The sequence below is a fragment of the Parathielavia appendiculata genome, assembly GCF_033297405.1.
Source record: "Parathielavia appendiculata strain CBS 731.68 unplaced genomic scaffold N657scaffold_14, whole genome shotgun sequence".
In the NCBI taxonomy this organism is placed as follows: Eukaryota; Fungi; Ascomycota; class Sordariomycetes; order Sordariales; family Chaetomiaceae; genus Parathielavia; species Parathielavia appendiculata.
In genome coordinates this window covers 348,585-366,753 of record NW_026944233.1, presented here as the reverse complement: position 1 = coordinate 366,753, position 18,169 = coordinate 348,585, and the positions used below count along the sequence as shown (strand labels likewise).

The window sequence follows — 18,169 nt, the reverse complement described above, 5'->3', positions numbered from 1 at the left end:
CGGAGAGGCTCCCAAACTTCAAGTCGCACCGAGTTGCATGCAATCTCGAAACCAAAAACAAGGTTGATATCACTTCTGCATGAAGTCGACGAGGCTCAAGCCGAGTCCAGGCTGTGAGGCCCGGGATCTGGACTGATCCAGCAAAGCCTGCAGTCCTGCCTTTCTGGATTTGGCCCTCTTTTTGCTGTTGGCGTTGGAGCTCGTCTTCTGGGATGGCGTCTCCGGAACGGTGTTGGACAGAGAGGGAGCCATTGCTGGCCCCGAGGCTTTGGTGGTCTTCTCTACTTTCATCTTGTGCCTCGAGATCGCGGCAGGAGCCGGGACTTTGACCTCTGTGAACTTGCCGCAGTAGCCGCAAGTGATGAATTTCGCCGGGCCTGAGCCAGTCTGCAGACCAACACTCTGCGCCACTTTGCCATGTGGTCGTTGAGTCGAGCGGAGCTTCTTGCTCGCTCTCTTCGCCGCCTTGACGTGAAAGCTGCTGTCCTGCCCGAGGAGCATGATGTGACCGCAACAGTTGCAGACCTGCTGTCTCTGCTTGTCGGTTGGGGCCATCTCGTGCTCAAACATCAGTTCGTTGCGCCGTCTCATCAAATATGCCGAAGTCTCGGGCGCCGCCGCCGCCAGGAGGTGACCTGCATCTGTCATGAATCTGAAGGTGGCTGCCAGCTCGTCAGAAGTCATTTTTCCGTCGTGAGAGGAAGCTGGTGTTGTCTTGGATGGGTTGGGTGCTTTTGCCGGCCGCATTGGTGTACGGATTACGAATTACGGTTTCGAAAAGTTAACCTCAGCTGCGGTGGGTGGGTCTTGAAACTGGCCCTAGTACGGAGTACTCCGTGCAGGGCACTCTACGGATCCGTACTGTGAGATACCTTATGAAAGCCGACCCTTTGATACTGACAATACACCGTACCTAACCATTACAGGTAGCACCTGCAACAACACACGTAAATCACGCAAAGGTGCAAAAGGGAACCGAAGACCTCTTCGCTTAGCTCTGTCTCGGAATTCATCTTGTTTATGCCCGCACTATGTCCCACACCAAGTCTCTGATGCTGACTTCCTCGCCCGCCTTCTCATCGTAGTCGAACCACTCTCCCTCGGTTAGGTCTAGCCCTTCAAACTTGGTTCCCGAGTCGATGCCGTCCGCAAGCCACTCTCCCTGGGTACGTACCAGATTATGTGTCAGCACATCGGGATATGAAGACAGAAAGTCCTGTCGACATACCTCCGGGATGAACTCTGTGAACTCTAACCCCCTGCAGTCAAACTCGAGGATCTTCTGCGCCGCGGCAGGTTCTGTTTGCTCGTACGGGGTTGGGGCGGTTCTTATCGTTGCCGAGGATTCCCTCTGCCCAAGAGATGCGCAGGTTAGATTGTGCCGTCCCCTCGACAATAGATATGGCAGGTGCATTCCGTACCTTGCAATTCTTACACTTCCACACAAAGTTGGCCTCGCCCCTGCTGCCGCTCATCTCGTTCGTATCCTGGTTGGTGTGAGATCCCAGCATTGTGATGTCGGATACACGGGCTATGGTTGAGGTAGCTTACGAAGCGGTTGACGGCAATGGGGTTAGGATGAATTTCTCTGCAAGACGTGCATTGCACCCTGAATGTGTAAAAGAAGTTGGCTTCTTGGGTGTCTTTTGGCCGCAGGTTCGTGACTCTGCAAGCTATGCATCAGCCTCACTTGCTCTGTACTTGCTGTGGATAACGTGCTGAAATCAAGAGACAGCTTACCCAGCCAGCTCAGCCTTCAGTGTGAGAGCATACATCGTGGGCACGAATTTGAGAAAAGTTGCTGTCTGAGCCACGATTGGGATGCGATGATGATTTGCCAACAGCCTAGGTGAACGAACCTGCTTAGAGTCTACCTTAAGGTTGAACTCTGGGACACAGCTGTCTTGGTGTTGACAGGCTTGATCTGGCGTATCACTGAAGATCCCCACCTGAGGCAGCCCCACTCCGTCCATGCATCGACTTCCGAAAGCGACACTCGTTTCAGTTCTTCTATACGTCCAGCTGTACGGATTACAACAGGAGGTATTCAAACAGCAGATCATGCACCCTCAACAAACCATCAACGATTCTTCTCATGCAGACACACCGCCAGAATGCCGTGCCAAATTTACTCACAATGATTCCTTGGCATCATTCCGATGTAAAGGATTCTAAGATAAGTTACCAGGTTGGTATGTACTAAACGACGCAGCATTTCCCCGGGGCTAGTTTACTAGAGCTTGGGAAGCAGTGGGCCCACCACAGCCCCGGCCAGTTAACTGCTCAATTGGCTGAGGTTTTTGGTTCCATATCACAAATCGGGACCTCGGTCCATCAGCCAGCCCCTCGACAACTCGAGCCTCAGACCTGCACCCTCCGCTCGCAGGCCGCTTGACCGAAATGCCCCGACGATGCTGGGCCTGGGGTCAATGGCAGTCCAACTGCGGGCCTGCCACTGCCGGGCGTGCTTGCGAGCAACAAACACGGTTATTCGACGAGCGACGACGACCACGGCTACGAACCCCCGACGCCGCAAAGTCCTAGCCAGCGATGTGTTTACGGCATGCTATACCGCCGTCATGGCTACAGCCGCTGTCCTTGACGCCCGCCGCAAAAATGAGCGTAGGCGCGAGCTCGACGGCAAAATTGCAGAAGCCAAGAGCACTCTGGCTGCTATGCTGGAGCAGTCGGCTGCCCGAGATTTGGCAAAGATAGTGGACTCGCCCTACCCAGATTTCCTCGATACCCCCCCTCCGGAGAGGTTGGATGTGCTGAATCGCATTAACAATCAGCGCCGCCAGGACTGGCGCGGCCGAGACCAAATTCGCCACAACAGACTCGTGTTGATCCAGGAATTACGTGTTTCGCTCGGCTTGGGTTGGAGTACGCACACACCGGATGGGACCACAACTTTGGCCAAATGGGAGGAGGTTCTTGCCGCCGAAGAAAAGGAAATGCCCATCTCGGCACCCCGGGAGCCGCAGTCCGAGAAGCACATGGAAAAGTACTCCGACATGGTCAACGACTTGGTGGACCGACTCCTGGCAGAGGCCTGGTATACCTCGGAAATGCAAGCGCCCGGCTCGCAACCCTCTCCCAGCAGTCCGGACTCCGCCAACACCATGATCCGCATGCTGCGCTCGGATGGCTACCCTTCGTATGCCCATCCAGACCTGAACCGCCGAGAGACCATCGAGCAGCGGGCTCGACTGAACGAACTCAATTTACGCATCCTGAACGATTGGGCCCCGCCCTTGCGGGTACACTATGTGGCAAAGATCTGCTACAACCTCCTGGTTTGCGGCACTCCTCCCAGTATCGAAAACTACAACACCCTGATTCTGGGTTTCTCGCTCCTTGGCGAACACAACTTGTCGCAGGCCGTGGTGGACTCTTTCCTGTTTGTGAGCAGCCTGAAACCGACGCAAGCGACATATTTGTGCCTGTTGCACCACTACCGACTAAAAGGGGATGGCGTGGGCTTCCATGGCGTGATTCGACGTTTGTGCGGCCACGACCACCGCGGCATTGGGCTGATGCGGAGATCCGAGGCGGCGGTAGCACGGGATCCTCTGCTGCGGAGGTGGGCAGCGACCCAAGATGTCGCCCTGGTCAAGGGTCACTACGTCCAGCGTGCGCCATTTACCAAGGACCTTGCCGAGGCCATGCTGGAGGGCCTTATCGACTTCGACATGCTTCCCGCGGGCGCCAGACTGCTCGCCGTTTGTCTCGCGGAGCAGTGGTATTTCAACAGCGAACTGCTCTGGAGATTGTTCCACTCGTGTCTCGTCGTTGTAGACACGACTGCAGCCAACATCATTATTCATGGTCTGGTTCATAACATTGACAAAGCCTCGTTGCTCCTGCTCGGTCCGTCTCCAGTCCATTACCCGGTGGTTAGGCAGCTGCGTCACCTTCTCAACATCTGCCAAGCGACAAGGCTCCCCAGGGACGATGGAGCTGATAGCTGCGAGTTTCAGTCTCCTCGCCCGAACACAGGGCAACCCAGGAGAGCAGAGCTCAACCACCTCGTTACAGCGATTTGGATAAGAGAAACGTGGCATTACTGCGTGAACCTAGACTGGGTTCTGAGAAAGGCACGTCAGGCGCTTTCCGACGACGGGCCATTGAGTGAGCGACTGGACGCCGTCTTACGGGCGCTCAACCGGGAGGCCGAGCGCCCGTGGCGGAAGATGGAAAAGGTGGAGAGAAATCAGCGTTTGGCGAGGTTGGCCTGGCTGGCCACGGAAATTGAGGCGTCCAATCACCTAGTTGGGAAAGTCGAATACGGCATCGCGGTCGCGCTCGCGAATCTCACACCGAAAAAATTGCGGACGCGGGCGCAGTTCTCGCGCCAGGTTCCCCTCGAGAAGCGAATGAAGCTTGCGCTGCGGTATGCCGCGCCGGGCACGCTCGAGTACCGGGTGGGCCTGTGCTTCGAGCTGAGCAAGGAGATCGACCATCAGCTGAAGCTGGCGCTGATTGAGGCCCTCCCCCCGTCATATGCCCAGGGGCTTGAGCAGATGCAGACCGACAGCGGAGATGTCGCGTTGGGGAGGGTGGTGAGTTACGTTGAACACTACCTGGCCAACCTTAAAACCCGCGAGGCCAGGGCGTGGAGACGGGAGAGGCCGGATCCGTTCTCGCGGTTGCTGCAGGCGTTGCCGAAGCCGAATTTCTCGTTCTGGAAGACGTCGGCGTCGTTCTGAATACTGGGTAATGGCGGCGTCGTTCTGAATAATGGATAATGGCGGCGGCAACGGCGCAATCATTGGATCGCCATGCTGGCTGGTGAACGGGAACTGGCGTTGAAAGGCGTGAAGAGGACAGTGTACGAACTGGTGTACAATGTATATACCCAGGAGGCATAGACGGGTGTCCTGTGTAGAGAGGATTGAGGCGGTACGGTAGATCTGGGATACAAGGAGGTTTCAATAGTTTCCGCCGAGCTCGGGTACTGTTGGCAAAGACGCTTTGACAGGCCGGAGCTGCTGTCAACTTGAGAGCCACGAACACTGACACAACATGATTGTTCAACGAGCAAGCCAACTCTTGCCATCCCGCGCCAAGAGAAGGGAGAATGTCAAACTTCAGTCTCAATGGCCAAGGCAAGGGGTATGGGTGCTGGCCAACTCTAGATCTCGTGGAGGCGAAAGGGGAGTCACAAGACCAGCGTATCCCGCCAATACTTGCCGGCGAGGTGCCTGACTAGTGTCCTGAGGGTTTTAACAGGGTGGGCGGGTCACGAGGTTCTTTTGTCTCTCGTGACGATGAAAGCGGTGAGCAGACTCACTTGTGGCACTCAAGCAGCTTCAGGTGCAACCTCCATGGGGAAGAGTGCGGGGAGGAGACAACAATGCATTGGATCTAGTTGGATTTCCAGTTTCTCACGCACACTCGGCACGTTCTCATGGCTTGCAGCTTGCCACTGAGAACTCAAATGGGAGGGACGCACCGCCACAGTGGGATAAATGACTTCGAAACGTCGTTTTGAGATGGGTGGGGCGGCAGATCGTCCAATAGGACCAATCCCTGGCTGCACTGGACGCCACGGCGAAGTCTCACTGGTTCCGGCCCGGAGGTCGAAATTCAGATGCCCCTTCCGAGTCCGCTTTCGTCTGGTTGTCTTTATGTACCTGGGACATGAGCTCATCAGGTCTGGCTCAAGGCAAAATGGACATGTCGATACAGAGCCGGGAAGGTACCTGAACATGACGAAGCAGCCGTGCGTTTTCCCTCAATATTAGACCCTGCTTACCGGGGTTCGTAAGAGAGTCTCCTAAGTCCGGCTGGTGTTTTGCTCACCATTTATTATTGTCCGATTTGACTTATCAACACCAAGAATCCCGGTTGCTCCTGAACAAACAGCGCCTTTAGTCATTTTCGCAAGTTTCAACGTGACTCTTTCTGAGATAAGACTGCCATCTTGAACTTTCTCTTGAAGACGAAGGACTACTGCCAGCTTCCAGGCAGTATTTGCAGATTGGCGTCACAAGTGGAAACCTTCGAACTTAACCCTGTTGGCGGCGATCAAGGAGCAAATTGGCCATTCCTTCCTTTTACGATTGCTTCAGAGTCTTGCACCAATATGCAAGCTCCCAGTTGTTAACTGTCCAAGTCTACTTGATCAACTTCTAAACAGCACCAGTTACTTTGCCTCACCCAGTCTCTCTACCCGAATACAGGTAACTCATCATTGTGCCCCGGGATCCCGGTCTTGCACACGCTGCCTGGCATAAGTCGGCACAGTTCAGTCCTCTTACTACCACGACCCCCGGTCTTATTTCAAAATACTCTTTCAGCATGAAATTCGGTCGAAAGTATGTCACCCGGGACTCGCCTTCTGATGGGTAGTACGGCATGGACTAACCTTGATGTGCAGTCTCCCGCGAAACCAAGTCCCCGAGTGGGCGGGCTCATACATCAACTACAAGCGCCTCAAAAAGCTCATTAAGGGTGCAGCCAAGGCCGCTCAGGATGGAGAGCCGGTTGATCTAGCAGGTGGGCATAACCCAACACGTTACTTATACTTTGTGCTGACATAGAACGACAGAGTTCTTCTTTGACCTGGACCGCAATTTGGAGGACGTCGATTCTTTTTACAACAAAAAGCTTGCCGAGGCTTGCCGGAGGCTCAAGGTGCTTCAGGACCGATACGGCAACTCTCCCGACGTTGTGGCGAACCTCGACGATGACGAAATTGAGGAGCTGATGGGCGCTCTGCTCGAGCTTCGGAGCCAGCTGCGGAAGCTACAGTGGTTTGGCGAGATTAACCGCCGCGGCTTCGTCAAGATCACCAAGAAGCTCGACAAGAAGGTGCCCAACACGACGACACAACATCGCTACATCTCGACAAAGGTCGACACGCGGCCGTTTGCCAAGGACACCGCCATCGCCAGGCTGCTGGCCGAGATCAACAAGTGGATCTCGGTCCTGGGCGACTCGCACCATGTTGACGATGCCAGGTCCGAGAGGTCAACCCGCTCACTCGGGCGAGCATCGGCAAAAGCTATGCTAAGTGTTCCGTCGGGTCTGTTGGACATGCTGGACCAGGCCATCCGGAAAGACGACGTGGGGGCCTTGAAAGACGGTCTGACCACTGGGAATCTCCTGAACTCGGAACCGGCCTCGCAGAGGATGCTGCTCAACCTGCTCCAACGATCGATCTCCGCGCGTTCCAGGGGCTCCATTGCGTTTTTGCTGGACAATATCTCGTCACTTGACGAACCCGACGACATCAACGAGCGGAACTGCATCCACAGGCTTGTGATTCACATCGGTCGGACAAAGACAGTCTCGTCCAAGAACGACGTGGGCCAAAATCTTTCTTCGTTTCCCTTCCCTAGGGCAGCTCAATACGCACAGACCTACCTCACACCAGCGACGTCGCCCCTTGCGGCTCCGAGAATCTTTGGCCTGAAAGAATCGCCGAGTCTTCTCACCAAGGACGACGAAGCAGTTCAGATGCTCATGTATCTGCTGGAGAGCCTCCAATCAAGCCAGAGATCAGCGCTGGTTGCGAGAGACGGTTTTGGCCGGATCCCGCTGCATTACGCCGCCCAGTTTGGCTTCGTCGTTGTCTGCCAGATTTTGATGAAAACAATGCAGGATTGGGGGCAGTTCAACGTCGAGAACGGCGTTGACGCTACCGAGTGGCAGGACAAGGATGGCAACGCACCGGTTCATCTCAGCGTCCTCGGCGGTCATGCTCTGACGACCAACGCCTTGCTGCAGGGCGAAGACTGGCAGGGCGTGAGCGACAACAAGGCCGAGATGAGGCGGCGCATATCCAAGTCTAGCGCGGTTCTGGCCATCGCGACCAAGGCCAACCACAAACCGATCGTGGAGATGCTGGTCGAGGCTGGCGTTGATATCAACTGGCAGGACAAGGATGGGGAGACGGCGTTACATATCGCTGCGCGGTTCGGTCATCATGAGTGCGCCAAGGTGTTGCTGAAGGGGACGGCGGACCAGAAGGCCAACCTCGAGCTGACGGAAAACTCGTTTGCCTGGACGCCCCTTCACGTCGCAGCGGTGGATGGCCATCTGTCAATTGCACAGCTTTTGGTGGATGCTGGGGCGGATGTGGTAAAGCCGGACTCGTCAGGCTGGACGGCCAAGGAGCACGCAGCGCTAAGAGGTCACCTCGATATCGCCCGCCTGCTTGCTGCGCATAGCCGGGATGAGGACGACACGGGAACGAGCAGCTCTGACGAGGAGAAGGCGGCCACCGAACCCGCCCCTCGCGAGGTCGCTTCTTTGGGGGATAGGAGGTCGAACGGCTCCTCGCGGCCTGCAGAACCTGTCAAGTCGTTTGGCCATCGGTACCTCAAGGACGAGAGTATGGTGCTCGTCAGCCTCGGTTCGATGGACATGCGGAAGAATGTCGAGGCTGTCACTCTGGATAATGTGCCGCTCACCGAGGCCCACACCACCCAGCTGGATACGGCCCTCTCGATCGTTGTGTCGGCGCAGGGCGCGCAAGGCGAGCCGACCATCATCGACATGCCGGTCCATGAGAACATCTCGACGGAGCCCATCGTCTTCACAACGGCTGACGCCGCCAAGGTCAAGCTGTTGTTTGACATCGTCCCGACGTACTCGGGCAACCAAAACAATAAGATCGGCCGTGGCGTGGCCCTGCTTTCCAGCGTGCGGCCAACGATAGGGAACAAGAGGATGAATCTTCAGGGAGACGTTTGCGTTCCTATCGTGGGGGCGAACTTGGAGGTCATCGGGACGGTCAACTTCAACTTCCTGGTCATCACGCCCTTTTCGCATCCCAACATGGAGGTGACGGAGCAGCAGACGTACTGGAAGAAGATGACATCGACCATGGTCATCGGCCACCGCGGCCTGGGCAAGAACGTCGTCTCCAACAGGTCGCTGCAGCTCGGCGAGAACACGGTCCCTTCCTTCATCGCGGCAGCCAATTTGGGGGCGCAGTACGTTGAGTTCGACGTCCAGCTCACAAAGGACCACGTGCCCGTCATCTACCACGACTTCCTCGTCAGCGAAACAGGCTTCGACGCCCCCGTCCATACGCTCACCCTCGAACAATTCCTTCACATCAACCCGGACTCCTCCCGCAACGGAGCCCACCACGCACCCGAAGCGCAGCATAAACAAGTCCACAAAACTCGCACCAACAGCCCTGGCCCGCGGCAGCGGTCCATGTCCATGGACTGGCCGGCCGCGCGAGATCACCTGAGCAAACAAGAGATGGAGGAGGAGCGCATGAAGCACACGCGCGACTTTAAGGAGAAGGGGTTCAAGGCTAACTCGCGCGGCAATTTCATCCAGGCGCCGTTCGCGACGCTCGAGGACCTCTTCCGCAAGCTGCCGCCATCGGTGGGGTTCAACATCGAGATGAAGTACCCGATGCTGCATGAGAGCGAGGAGCACGAGATGGACACGTACGCGGTCGAGCTGAACTCGTTCTGCGACACGGTGCTGGCCAAAGTGTACGACCACCTGGACGGGCGGCACATCATCTTCAGCTCATTCAACCCGGATATCTGTCTGTGCCTGAGCTTCAAGCAGCCCAACATTCCGATCCTGTTCCTCACCGACGCCGGGGCCAGCCCCGTCGGCGACATCCGCGCCAGCAGCCTGCAGGAGGCCATCCGCTTCGCGTCGAGGTGGAATCTGCTGGGCATCGTGAGCCACTCGGAGCCGTTTGTCAACTCGCCCCGGCTGGTGAGGGTGGTCAAGCAGAATGGGCTGGTTTGTGTGAGCTACGGGACCATGAATAATGACCCGCGGCTGGTGCAGGTATGTTTTTTTTCCTTCTTTTTTCTTCTTTTTTTCCCTTCTTCTTCTTTTTTTCCCTTCTTCTTCCCATGCTATCCACTTATTGATTCGTCTCCTTTTTCTGTTTGACTCAGTGACTGACGAATCTACAGCGCCAGGTCAAAGAGGGCATCGACGCCGTCATTGTCGATTCCGTCCTGGCCATCCGCAAGGGCCTGACGGGCGGTCAGGAGGCGGGTACAATGGGCGACGGCGACGCGCTGAAGGAGAAGGTGGAGGAAGTGGCGGTCAGGAACAAGATTGACGGCGACAGGCCGGATAGTAATGGGGTGAGCGAAGAGGGACTGGAAGAGAGTAGATGATGTCTTCGGGGAGTCTCGCATAGACGGACGGGATGGCGCATGTGAGAGGATGGGTTAGGCGTTGCGTTCTGGGCTACAATGGGCATTTACACGTTGATGTGTTGCTTTTGGCACATTACACAATATGCGGTCCACACTGTTTACGCTACAGCTTGGGCGGGATTCAACACCGCCAGGGGAGTCCAAAGGGACGCATATACTACAGAGACAGACGATGTCTTCTCACTATCATTTCTCACATTTCCAAGTTGTCCGGCCGTGTCGCCTTGCTGTTTCCTGGGTAAAACGAACCATTGGAAAAAGGTGTGAAAGAGGGGCGATGGGATCGGCTGCCTCCCGCTATGTGCGAGGACACGCCAGCTGCTGTGGCTGAAACCGCATCAGGTGCCCAGGTAGAGAAGGTTAGGTACCCGTAGGGTTAGCGGCTCGCGAGTGGAAGGTAACATTTATCTTTCAGCAGGAGCGATGGGGCTATGCGTGTTCGCTCTGATTCAACTTGGAAACTCCTTGTGTAATCGCCACGGTCTCTACTGTGGTACGGACTGGAGTAATGGGCTTGTGATGGGCTGTTCTTGTTGAAGGAACTAGGGCAAGGTCGGGTTCGTGGCGGAGCTGAGGTAAGCTAACAAGATGGAGTAGTGCTGTGGAAGTCTCCTAGATGTGGGCTCGATTGATAGAACGTCCAATGATGGAATGGTTCATAACCTTTAGTTTGGCCTGTTTGGGTGGTCATTGCGTTGTCCATTCAAGAAAGCTGAAGCTGTGAGGGTTGAAAGGGGTCGTGGATCGAAGGACCGCGACGTGGATGGGAGCAATGAATGAGCGCAGCGGCGTTGGCTCCCTCCCATTCCAGGGGTTGACCGGGATGACCAGCTACCTGTTCTGTGGTTGAGTGCAAAAGTTGACCTGATGGCACGGGATGCGGTGCGCTCAACCTGATAGTGAGTGCATGCAAGGCAGCCGAGCTTCCACTTACACTTACATGGGAAAGGAGCGTATTTCGCTTGTTCGCAATGTCCCGGTTTTCCTATTTGTGGCACTCACTTCTGACTTTTGCCCGGTCTGATATTCGTGATGAACCAAATCAACATCTGAGAGCCCCTGACACAGTTAGGTTGTTGCTAACCTTAACATTAGCGCTAACATTACCCCGCCCTCTCCAAATTACTACCAGGTACCCTCCCTCCATCGGCCCGCGCCACAGGATTCAGCTCCCACTGTCATCTTTTACCCACCCGCTGCCACGGCGGTGACTGATTTCTTCTTCTCTTTCTTCTTTATCAAAGCACAGAAGCGCAAGAACTGCTGCCCTGACTCCAGTCATTTCGGCACTTCTAACAATACCACCCCCGAGCAGTCGATCGATCTACCATTTCCGTCACGCGCATCCTCGATTCCCATGGCTGGTCCCTCCTCCCCCGGCAGTGAAGGGCCATCCTTTGCGCCCCCGCCCCTCCCCGCGGGCTGGATCGCCCAATGGGACGCGTCTTCCAGAAAGTATTACTTTGTGCAGTTGTCGACCGGCGCCTCACAGTGGGAGACGCCCACCGAAGCCGCACCCGTTGGCGGCACCCCTGCCGCCCGCGCCGAGCACCCTTACGGCGTCCCTCATAAGACTGGCGACAACGGCGCTGAGATCATTGTGCATCCCGACGGAAGCCAGACGGCTAGGTATCCTGATGGCAGGCTCGAGCCTGTGCATCCTAGGGAGGATGGGTCGGCAGGAGCAGGGACAAGGGGTGTCGGTGGAGGGAGCGGGGATAGGAGCCTTGGGGTGCGTTTGGTTCTCTTAATATAGTTTCTCGTGGTCCTGTTCATTGGCAGCTTGCTGACATGCTCTCCACCCGTCACAGTCGCTCCTGGGGGGGGTCCTCGGCGGTAAGCCCCCTGGTGGATCCCATGGCAGCGGCGGCGGCGTCGGCGGTTTGGCCGGCTCGCTCGCTTCTGGACTTCTCTCCTCGGGCCACGGCAGCAGCGGGCACGGCGGTAGCCACGGCGCAAGCGGCGGCATAGGTGGAAAGCTTGCGTCGTCGCTGGCTGGCAACCTGTTCGGATCCAAGCCCTCTTCGCAATCCCAGAACTACCACGGCGGTCAGACATCTGGCCACTCTGCAGGCGGCCTGGGAGGCCTCGTTGGCGGAGTCGCAAGCATGTTGGGCGGCAAGCCCCACGGCTCGGTAGGTTTAACAAACTATCTTTTATATCGCGGCCAAGCATTGCGCTAACAGCAAGATAGAACCAGAACAACTTTGGTTACTCTAACACTGGCCAAACGGGCGGTTACAGCGCACCGGCCCCGCCGACTTCGTACCAACCGCCTTCGCACCCCGGCCAACCGACGACTGTCCCGTCCTACCAAACCGGGACGCCGTCGTACCAATCCCCAGGCCAGCACCAGCCTCCACATGCGCAGTACCCCGCTCAGTACGGCTCCCCGGCTGGTCACCAGCCACCGCACGCCTATGGCCAGAACTCATACGCGCCTCCTCCCCCCGGCGGCGCCGCCGCGCAGCAACATAACTATGGCGTCCCACCCCCAATCCCCTCGCCCTACGGCCAGCCCCACGGCGGCAGCCAGCCGCAGTACGGCCAGCAGCCACAGTATGCCGGCGTCGCGGCAGCCTCGTACCAGGCTCCGCCTCCGCCCGGCGGCCACTCGCCCTACCCTCTCCAGCCGCAGTATGCCGGCGGCGCGCCGCACCAGCAGCAGCATCAGCAGCAGCAGCAGGGCTATGGAGGCGCTGGCCAGTACCACCACTAGGAGGGGTTTCCGTGTGATGCCCAGGTCCCCCCGGCTGTTAATGCCGACTCTAAGGAAGTTGAAACGAGCGTGATTCCGAATGTGGAAATGCAGTACCAAGACCGGGAATTGAGAGGTGCGACTGAGTAGTGGCCGGTGGTACGGTATCTTGTGGAGCAATATGGGTGGGTGGCGTGGGATGGGGTAATGGGGCCGGACGGGTTTTTGCGGTGGGACATGGCGGTGGGGGATGGGATAGCGGGCCGTGGCCTCTCAGTCAACAGAAGGGCCTCTGGTCGGAGAGGTCCGTCTCGGCGCGTAAGGGGCACTAAAAGGGGCCACAAAGTTTTGGGAGACGGGAGAGTGGAAGAGATCAGGGGGACGGTCACGATGGGTGAGAATGGGCGGCCGAGGGTGGTGGAGGAGGCTTGACAATTCTCGACTGGCAGAACAGCAGTTCAAGGGAGGAGGGGTCGTCGAGAATGGAACGGTGCCCGATGATGGGTCTTAAAGTGTAAGTGCGGGCCGCGGGTGGCGGACTGTGTTTTATTTATTTCTGGCTTTTGTTTGATGTGATAGAAATTGGCAGCGATGACGAGGCTCGTTCGTCTGTTTATACGTTCTGCTTCTGACTTTTTCCGCAAATATCCCGTCACATCGAATGCCTGAATCTTCCTGTTGCTCAACATCTATTTGCTTATGTCTTCCGGTACATAGACTCGCAACAACATGACATACCACAATATGTCATTGCCGTTTCTTGACACTTCGCTTTGAGGAGCTGCCCCTACCACATGTAATGAGCTCTTGAAACCATAAACTCATTCTCCTGGCAAGATGGAAAGTTACCACGGCCACGGCGACAATATAACACGCCGTGCCTGCGATGGAGCGGGGGAGCACATTCATGAGGAACGGATCCAGGATGATGTCGACGTCCACGGGCGGCACGTCCCTCATGAGCGACGTGTCGGTGGTAAAGTAGTCAGCTGCGGCGAGGATGTGCAGAAGCAGGATTGATGCTTGTTCCCCACGCTCGCTGCTATTGCCCTGGATGGAAAAATGTGTCGTCTCGTTAGGGTATGAATGATGCCGCGAGGCCGAATAGGCGTGTAATGAGGCCATCAGCTCGGCGTCATCCCGCACTGCGGAGAGGGGAAAGGTTGAGAGGGATAATTCGGTTGGTTGCTGGGAAGGTGTTAAGTATAATTCGGAAGCCGTTCCCATTTATTTGGACGTGGAAGCAGAGGAAAGAGATACTTACTGTGGCTGGCCAGCAGACGCGCACTTCATAGCGCTGGTTGGGGGTGAGCTTGTCGAGGACGAGCCATGTGGTTGTTCCCTTGGAGTGTTCGGTTCTAGGGAACTGGGCGTTGATTTTCGTCCTCAGGGTCCCGTTAGCCGGAGTGAGCGTTTCGAGTCGGAGGTCGGAGAGGGTTGAGTGAACAACAGTGAGAGGAATGGGTTCGGGACCGAGGAAGATGGTTTTTTCAGTGTTGGCGAAGACTGAGGTGAGGAAGAGGGTCACGATCAAACTGAGAACGGTCATCACCGCCATCTTGGCCAGTCGAGTCGGATCTAAAATAGGACGCCGACGCTGTGTTAGTGATTCGGACTCGGGGTTCCGACTCCCGGGAGGTGGTTTCTGGGGGCCGGGGCATGCGGATACCCAGCAGTTTCCCCCAGATTATGCACCAATCCGGTCTGTTGGAGACAAGGGACATCATTGGACGTGGGGCCACTGCACTCCGGACAGTGGAGAGCGCCCCAACCCAAGACAATCACATGCTGAAGTTCAGCAATTCATTCCCGGTCTTGCCTGCCCATTCCAGCAAGTGGGTGACGCAAAGACCGAGGGATGGAGACGAAGGGCACACTCGAATCTCAAGGATTCCAAACAGGACAACAACCAGCGAAGCGTTGCGCGAACACTAGGCACACCCTGCAAGGACCTTCAACTGCAACGCTTCCTGTCACACGCCTAATTGGCGAGAGGATACTCAGCCCTGCCGATTGTCCAGTGCTGTCATCCAACCTCCGTCCCTGTGCGTTTCGCATCTCTCCCGACGTCTCGACGAGCCCTCCTGGTTCTAGGGGACTTCCAATGATAGCCACGACGCAGCCATAACCCCTGGCTCCGCATCGACAGCCTCCTCCCGCCTTCGCCGTCACCAGCCGCCCACAATGGCGCCGACTCAGTCGAAGCCAGTCGCCCCAAGCAGCGCTGCCGCACGCGCCCACACCATCCGCGCCATCGTCTCGCAGCTAACCTCCATATACCTGCGCAACCGCAACCGCATCTCCCGCGCTGTTTACATCGCCCTGTTCGTGGGCCTCGTCAACCGCATCCGGAGTTTCATCGTCGATCAAAAACGGGCCTCAGCCCGCGAGGCAGCACAGCGCGCCGAAAACGGCGGCACCAGATCCATATCCGAGGGAGATGCTGCCGACAAGACGAAGAAGGTCGGCCTGAACCGCGAGTTCCTCCGCTCGCTGATGAGGCTGCTGCGCATCGTGCTGCCGGGATGGAGGACCAAGGAGATGGGCCTGCTCATCAGCCACAGCTTCTTCCTGGTCCTGAGAACTCTAATCAGCGTCAAAGTCGCGGCCATGGACGGCGCCATCGTCAAAGCCCTGGTCAAGGGGAACGGTCGTGAGTTCCTGGTGCGCATCATGTGGTGGATGCTGCTTGCGCTACCCGCCACCTTTACCAACTCTATGCTCGCATACCATCAAGCAGAGCTCGCGCTCAAGTACCGCACACGCTTGACCCAACACATACACGACAAGTACCTGTCAAAATTGACTTTCTACGGCCTTACAGCACTCGATGACCGCATCAAGAACCCCGACCAGTTGATTGCCGTTGATGTGACCAAGTTCTCCAGCAGTCTCGCTGAGCTCTACAGCAACCTCGCAAAGCCGCTCCTTGACATGGTAACGCCTGTTTCTGATCAGCCTCGTGTGTCTGCCCCAGCTGACCCACGCGCACCAGACCATCTATACAATTCAGCTCTCCAGGAGCGTCGGCGGAGAGGGAGTTTTGTTCATGTCGTTCCTTGTCCAGCTCTCGTCCTACGTAATGCGAGCGCTGACCCCGCCTTTCGGCAAGTTCGTTGCCGACGAGACGAGGCTAGAAGGCGAGTACCGTTTCCAGCACTCGAGGTTGATAGACCACAGCGAAGAAGTCGCCCTGTACGCGGGCCACGAGGCCGAGAAGGACACCCTTGACAAGGGCTACTTCACCATGATCAAAATGATCAACTACCACCTTAGGAGGCGCTTTTACCACGGCTTCATGGAGGACTATGTTGTCAAGTACTTCTGGGGCGCCCTGGGCCTGCTCCTCTGCAGTGTACCCGTGTTCGTCAAGCTCCCCGGCCACGTGGTGGCAAGCATGGGCGACCGCACAGAGAGCTTTGTGACCAATAGGAGGTTGCTGGTCTCGGCCTCGGACGCCTTTGGCCGCATCACGGGCTCGTACCGAGAAGTCATGGAACTCGCCGGCTACACGTCGCGCGTCTCGTCCTTGCTCCAGGTTATGGACGACGTGCAAGCAGGGTGCTTCTCCAAGAAGCTCGTCTCGAGCTCCGGCACCGAGAGCAACGCCGCCGTGCTCAGGGGCCGCGGCAAGGTCATCGAAAGCAAAGACATCCAGTTCATTGACGTCCCCATCATCTCCCCCAACGGCGACGTCTTGGTCCGCGCCCTCTCCTTCTCCCTCAAACAGGGCGACCACCTGCTCGTCGTCGGCCCCAACGGCTGCGGCAAATCCTCCATGTTCCGCATCCTCGGCGGCCTCTGGCCCGTCTACGGCGGCACCGTCCACAAGCCCCCCTTTTCGGACATCTTCTACATCCCACAACGCCCCTACCTGTCCAAGGGCTCCCTCCGCCAGCAGGTCATCTACCCGGACGGCGTGCGTACCATGCAGGCCAAGGGCGTGACGGACGCGGACTTGCTCGCCATCCTGCGCGCCCTGTCGCTCGAGCACCTCGTCGACGTCAGCCCGGACGGCTGGGACACCGAGACGGAGTGGCGCGAGGCCGTCTCGAGTGGCGTGCAGCAACGCCTGGCCATGGCCCGGCTGTTCTACCACCGCCCGCGCTACGCCATCCTCGACGAGTGCACCAGCAGCGTGCCGCTCGAGACGGAAAAAATCATGTACGACACGGCCAAGCAGCTGGGCATCACGCTCATGACGGTCAGCCACCGGCGCAGCCTGTGGAAGTACCACACGCACATCTTACAATTTGACGGGCAGGGGCATTATGTGTTTACGAAGCTGGATGCGGACAGGAGGATGAGGCTTGAGGATGAGAAGGAGGATCTCGAGGTGCTGCTGAGGGGCGTGCCTGAGATTGAGAGGCGGATTAAGGAGTTGAGTGCGGAGTAGGGCTCTGCTCTTGTCGCTGGTCGGGCTCTCGACTAGAAGCGGGAGTAGGATGGGGAGGGAAAGAGGGCGTCTCAACGCTCAAGGAGGAGTGCGGGTTTGATTGGAGATGGGGAAGGACGGAGGTCAAAGAATGAGAAAGTGCTACTGAAGACGGGTTGTGTGCTGTACCCCAAATTCTAAGTTCTCCGGGAGTTGACGGGGCTGTGTGTATTGAATATATCGAAAGGGGTTCAGGGGTGTGGTGGACGGATGCTAGTTGCGCTTGGAATCGAGAAACTCTGGGATTTCTTTTTTCTTTCTTTTTTTTTTTTTTTGGGTAGCATCCTGTGTTAAGTTCCCTCGCCGGCAAAGCAATGGCCAAGACAAGGGAAGACAGAGGGCGGCAGGTTGGTTGGAATAGACGCAATACATTTTATTACCTCGCAAATGGAACGTAGAGTACGGGTTTAAGACAAGTGGTGCATGACTGTTAACTTGCTTCCCTCCCTTCAAGTCGGTTTACTCAAAGTCGTACTTTTACTGCTTGCGAGCCTCCTTGCCTAGAACGGCTCAGGGTTGGGTCAGGTGCCTTCAAGTAGCCTAGTTACATCTATTTAGCTTAGCACTGGATTGCAACTTGTCATCTATGAATGCTTCTTCTGTCTTTCTAGGCACCAGATGTATACCCTGATCAGAACTCTCGAGTTAGTCCTCTGTCCTCCATTGTCATTGTCATGGATATCACCAAGTTACGTTGTTAAGGGGTTTACTCACAAAGGAATGGATATTCGGCGTCAATAACAGTCCAGTGCAGGACTGTAGGGCTTCAGGACAGGATCTTACTGGATGCTGTGCAGTCCTCGCGACATCAAATACTTTGACCCGTATTGAGCAAATGACATGGGGTTGTTGTTGTATTGGCACGATAGAGCCCAAGGC

General features: G+C 56.7%; 7 protein-coding genes across 7 annotated transcripts; 4 read left to right on the top strand and 3 right to left on the bottom strand.

Moving 5' to 3' along the window:
- Positions 1-69: 69 nt before the first annotated feature.
- Positions 70-684, bottom strand: N657DRAFT_579165 (uncharacterized protein; the record flags this gene model as incomplete). Its single annotated transcript, XM_062789363.1, has 1 exon — positions 70-684. One exon carries the CDS (start codon positions 682-684, stop codon positions 70-72), a length of 615 nt encoding a protein of 204 aa, XP_062644642.1.
- A 299-nt stretch (positions 685-983) lies between these two features.
- N657DRAFT_624532 (DUF866-domain-containing protein) lies at positions 984-1,888 on the bottom strand. Its single transcript, XM_062790720.1, has 5 exons — positions 1,741-1,888; positions 1,552-1,666; positions 1,422-1,487; positions 1,229-1,351; positions 984-1,162 (listed from the first exon to the last, which is right to left on the bottom strand). The coding sequence occupies exons 1-5, from the start codon at positions 1,773-1,775 to the stop codon at positions 1,019-1,021; spliced, it is 483 nt and encodes a 160-aa protein (XP_062644641.1). The 5' UTR covers positions 1,776-1,888; the 3' UTR covers positions 984-1,018.
- Positions 1,889-2,411: 523 nt separating this feature from the next.
- N657DRAFT_578940 (uncharacterized protein) lies at positions 2,412-4,709 on the top strand (the record flags this gene model as incomplete). The annotated part of the gene is made up of 1 exon (XM_062789356.1): positions 2,412-4,709. One exon carries the CDS (start codon positions 2,412-2,414, stop codon positions 4,707-4,709), a length of 2,298 nt encoding a protein of 765 aa, XP_062644640.1.
- Positions 4,710-6,374: 1,665 nt separating this feature from the next.
- Positions 6,375-10,115, top strand: N657DRAFT_579027 (GDPD-domain-containing protein; the record flags this gene model as incomplete). The annotated part of the gene is made up of 3 exons (XM_062789358.1): positions 6,375-6,501; positions 6,554-9,774; positions 9,906-10,115. The coding sequence occupies 3 exons, from the start codon at positions 6,375-6,377 to the stop codon at positions 10,113-10,115; spliced, it is 3,558 nt and encodes a 1,185-aa protein (XP_062644639.1).
- A 1,399-nt stretch (positions 10,116-11,514) lies between these two features.
- Positions 11,515-12,876, top strand: N657DRAFT_658238 (uncharacterized protein; the record flags this gene model as incomplete). The annotated part of the gene is made up of 3 exons (XM_062794876.1): positions 11,515-11,889; positions 11,969-12,296; positions 12,503-12,876. The coding sequence occupies 3 exons, from the start codon at positions 11,515-11,517 to the stop codon at positions 12,874-12,876; spliced, it is 1,077 nt and encodes a 358-aa protein (XP_062644638.1).
- A 365-nt stretch (positions 12,877-13,241) lies between these two features.
- N657DRAFT_624523 (uncharacterized protein) lies at positions 13,242-14,413 on the bottom strand (the record flags this gene model as incomplete). Its single annotated transcript, XM_062790719.1, has 2 exons — positions 13,242-14,043; positions 14,120-14,413. The coding sequence occupies 2 exons, from the start codon at positions 14,411-14,413 to the stop codon at positions 13,603-13,605; spliced, it is 735 nt and encodes a 244-aa protein (XP_062644637.1). The 3' UTR covers positions 13,242-13,602.
- Positions 14,414-14,572: 159 nt separating this feature from the next.
- Positions 14,573-17,585, top strand: N657DRAFT_692753 (uncharacterized protein). Its single transcript, XM_062797180.1, has 2 exons — positions 14,573-15,792; positions 15,851-17,585. The coding sequence occupies exons 1-2, from the start codon at positions 15,040-15,042 to the stop codon at positions 17,249-17,251; spliced, it is 2,154 nt and encodes a 717-aa protein (XP_062644636.1). The 5' UTR covers positions 14,573-15,039; the 3' UTR covers positions 17,252-17,585.
- The last annotated feature ends 584 nt before the right edge of the window (positions 17,586-18,169 follow it).

Coding starts and splice junctions, on each gene's coding strand:
- N657DRAFT_624532 (XM_062790720.1), bottom strand. CDS start 1,775: ATGTATGCTCTCACACTGAAGGCTGAGCTGGCTGG. Junction 1,667..1,740: donor CTGAAGGCTGAGCTGGCTGG/GTAAGCTGTCTC, acceptor CATAGCTTGCAG/AGTCACGAACCTGCGGCCAA. Junction 1,163..1,228: donor TCACAGAGTTCATCCCGGAG/GTATGTCGACAG, acceptor GTACGTACCCAG/GGAGAGTGGCTTGCGGACGG.
- N657DRAFT_692753 (XM_062797180.1), top strand. CDS start 15,040: ATGGCGCCGACTCAGTCGAAGCCAGTCGCCCCAAGCAGCGCTGCCGCA. Junction 15,793..15,850: donor CAAAGCCGCTCCTTGACATG/GTAACGCCTGTT, acceptor CACGCGCACCAG/ACCATCTATACAATTCAGCT.